General features: G+C 48.3%; 1 protein-coding gene across 1 annotated transcript in view; it reads right to left on the reverse strand.

The window, feature by feature from the left end:
- The window catches only part of UVSSA (UV stimulated scaffold protein A), a 73,127-nt gene that overhangs the window by 68,713 nt on the left and 494 nt on the right, over window positions 1-3,920 (reverse strand). Inside the window, exon 2 of the mRNA XM_018554757.1 lies at window positions 2,145-2,261. Coding sequence (XP_018410259.1) covers window positions 2,145-2,242 — 98 coding nt within the window. The 5' untranslated portion in view covers window positions 2,243-2,261. The remainder of the gene's footprint in view (window positions 1-2,144; window positions 2,262-3,920) is intronic.

A 3,920-nucleotide genomic window follows, 5' to 3' on the forward strand; every position in this document is an offset into this window, starting at 1 on the left:
AGGCCCGCCAAACGGCCGGTCAGGCACCTAGCACTGCATTTGGAGAAAAAGAGTAAGGGACATTCATTGCATATCTTGAGGTATGGAGTATTTCACTTCACTCCAGTGTGCAAATAGAGCAGTAGGGGAAAACAGGGATTTGAGTGTATGAGTGTGGGGGAAGCACAGGTTAATTGTAAAGCAGACCTAAAGCCTAAGCGAATATTAATCTATTGCCAGCCCACATTGTCCTATCAACTAAACTAAAAACCAATGTATTTACCTATCTACAGTTCTGATTCCTTCACTGGCTCCTAAAACGCTTATCCTCCGGAAGCTTCAATAAATTCTAAGTAAATGACCCGGAACGAGTGAGAAGTCATGTGTTCTGACTTGCTGTATGTGTGAATCAGAATAATGACAAAGCCGCGGCCTGTATATTTTTCTCCAGGTATCCTTGAATTCAGATTCCAATCTGACTAACCCTGGCTATATCAGAGGGATTCCAACCATACAGGCAGTGTCAGGCTTTCTTAGAGACACTGTCACCATGTTCATGCAGTTCAAAGTGACAGTGTCTCTGCAAAGGGACCCCCATACTCACCTTACATGCTTGCGCTCCATTGCAGCTCCTTGCTTCTCCACAGCCAGTGACAATACCCGGCACCTCCAGGGTATGAGGGAGCATGTGACCTGCTCTACTGTGATGGAACCCAGGATTATCCGGCACAAGCGCTGTCACATGATCGTGGAAGGGATGTTATCGCTCTCCCAGGTTACCAATACAGCTGATTTTAGCACAGGAAGGAGCAGTGATGGAGCACAGGTAAGGTGATATTATAGGGGTGGGGGGGATGCCCTTTGCAGAGATACTGTCACTTTCCCCTGCATGAGCAAGGTGACAGTGTGTCATTTGAAGATACCCTGTCACTCTGCCCAATCAGGGCAAAGTGACAGTGCTTGGGCACTGCCCATCCACCCAAGCACCTATAGTTACCAAGCCAAGCTCCTTTGCAGCATTTCAGCCTCTCTATGCTCAGTCAACTGGTGCTGGAGCTCGAGCAGAGTATGGCAAGAGTACATACCTGGTGTTGGGAAGACACCGGAACAGGAAAAGCGGCACAGTGGTCCTAAAGCTGGCCATATACATTTGGCAGACTCCTGCTAATTGGCCAAAATTCAAGCTGTGGGTGGCCCTGTCAGCACCATTGGCTCCACAAAAGGCTCCTTTTGCCAAGCCAGCAAAGACAATTGAAGACAAAAAGGAAATTGTTAGCTAAGCAGAGACTGCAGCTAATCAGCTACAGTCACTGTTTAGGTATTCTGACAGTGGTGGGCCCCGGCTGTCAGAATACAATACCTCGGAAAGGGGAGATTCCTCTATTTGTGCTGTTTAGCATGGATGGAGGAATCTGTAAGATTTCGTTCTTTCAGCCCGCAGAGTGAAGGGAAGAAATCTGTGTGTCCATGGCCGGCTTAAGTCCAGCATGGTTTCCGCACTGAGTATCACGGAAGTGCCCGGTATTACAAGTCTATGTGTAAAATCATTTTATATGAACCATAATAAAAAATGCCATAAAACAACACTTTATAGTATTAGAGGAGTTGCGGGATTTTAAGAACTAACCCTTCCCTCTCCCCCTCAAGGGTTAACTGCTCATTTAGATCCAAGGGCTCAAATAAAGCAGATGTAAGTACCTTATCCTCGGTCCGACTTGGCTGCTACACCGGTCCCCGCAGCCTCTTCTCCCCCAGGCTCCAGTGGTCTAAAGACCCGAGATGTCATCACGTCTAATGCATAAGATGTGAGGACTAGTGATGGGCTTGGGCGTGTTCGCAAGCGCCTTGTGCCGAGCCCGCCAGGAAGCCGTCAGCGCCAATCACAGGCACTGAGACATGTTCCCGGTCCGCAGCTGACAGGACCGAAGATCAGGCAAGTAGTTTTTCTTTATTCTGGCCCATAGACAAAAACAGGAAGTTTACCCTTGCAGTGCGAGGGTAGCCCCACTGCAAGGGTAGGCTTAAGGAGGAGTAAAAACCTGGAGTTCTTCTTTAAAACATAAAAATAAAAGTAACAAAAAACAATCATACTCTCCCTTTAAAGTACAACGCGTTCCATGCGCGTCCACAATCACACCTGACGCCCTATAATATAAACAACGTACCTGCAGATTTTCTTCAGCTCTTTCAGCGGTCCTGGTTTAAGTTCTGCTTCTCCTGATGTGGTCAGGGACTCCACCAGCTCCTCCAGTCTCTGATCCATTCTTAGACGTCATACATCCCTGCGATCACAACAACAGAAGAACACATTACACTCCTCATCTATGTACACGCCTTGGATGATCACATGACACAGAGCAAACCTGCCCCTTCCAAGTCCACAATCTCTGCTGTGCAACTAACATTACTTTTATTTATGCAGCTCCAACATATCTGACAGTATAATGGAATCCATGGAAACCCAAACTAAACATTCCAGGATTAAATCCCAACTTCAAAACTCAGATTTCAGCTCTGTGTTTCCACCAGTGTTGGCAAAGCCAGGTTTTGGTTGCGGTCTGTGTCTCATTGAGGTGATTTCCTTTCACTTCCTGCCCCAGAGATACAACACTTCCTTCCGGGATAGCTGAGACTTGTGTTAAAATGAACCTTGCATTCATTCAGAGCAGGGGTAGGCAACCTTGACTCTTTAACTGTGGTGAAGCTACAACTTCCATTATGCCTCTGTGAGTTATGCCTGTGGCTGTCAGAGTCTTGCAATGCCTCATGGGACTTGTAGTTTCTTGTAATTGCATGGGACTGGTAGCCTGCATCCCCTAATGATGTCACTGGTTGCCAGCGGCTGGGCGGGATGCTCTGGCCGGCATCCTCCAGTGACGTCACTGGTTGCCAGGAAGCTCTGGCCGGCATGCCTCAGTGACGTCACTGGTTGCCAGGAGCTGGGCAGGACACTCTGGTCTGCATCCTCCAATGATATCCCTAGTTGCCGGAAGCTGGGCAGGAAGCTCTGGCCGGCATCCCCCAGTGATGTCACTAGTTGCCGGAAGCTGGGCGGGACGCTCTGACCTGCATCCCCCCTGTGACATCACTGGTTGCCAGGAGCTGGACAGGACGCTCTGGCCAGCATCCCACAATTACATCCCTGGATGGCAGGAGCTGGGCAGGACTAGGGTTGCCACCTGTCCCGGATTCACCTGGACAGTCTGGGTTTTAAGTCCTGTATGTGCTGTGTCTGGGTTTCAGCTGGCTTCAAGCGGCACCCAGGGCATGTGTAGGCACCATGTCCTGGATATGCCACTGCACCCATCCATGACCTTTCAGACGTGGCTCTGTTCCAGCAGCCGCACCAAGCTTGGAGCACTGCAAGGGGACAATCTGTAAACAGCATGTTCTCCGTCAGGGTAGCACAGGGTGTGAATAAAGTGACAGGCAGGGAGGGTTTTGGTCCCTTTAACCGGATCCTGACTGAAATCTGAATAAGAACATCCTCATCTATGGCGTCCTGAGATGATAGAAGGTCAATCTATGTCCCATTGTAAAAGTGGGCACCAATCAGGAGAGTTCCCAATTACGTCGTCACCATGACAGACAATCATAGTGAGCACATGAGCTTTGTTTACAAACAAACCTGCACGCTGCAGCTGTCAGTAATAATAATAAAGTCTGACCGATTACAAACTTGTGTGTACAACAGGTAAAACTTTATTTGTGTAAACATTTTTATGCACACAATATCCTGAACGGGGTATTTATGAAAGCAGGACACCACATATCGGTCTTTGTCATGTTTGTTTTGAAGGGCATATTGGTCATAGAGTTATTATCAAGCTCACCGACGCATTCTGACACTCATAAAGGGGGTTGGTCTAGCGGCGTGTCAGATCATAAACAGGAACGCTCGACTTTCCCTAGAATACACTTATGTGAATGGAGCGCGAGGT

This window comes from Nanorana parkeri, unplaced genomic scaffold, assembly GCF_000935625.1.
Source record: "Nanorana parkeri isolate BGI_ZX_2015 unplaced genomic scaffold, ASM93562v1 scaffold172, whole genome shotgun sequence".
NCBI classification, from domain to species: domain Eukaryota; kingdom Metazoa; phylum Chordata; class Amphibia; order Anura; family Dicroglossidae; genus Nanorana; species Nanorana parkeri.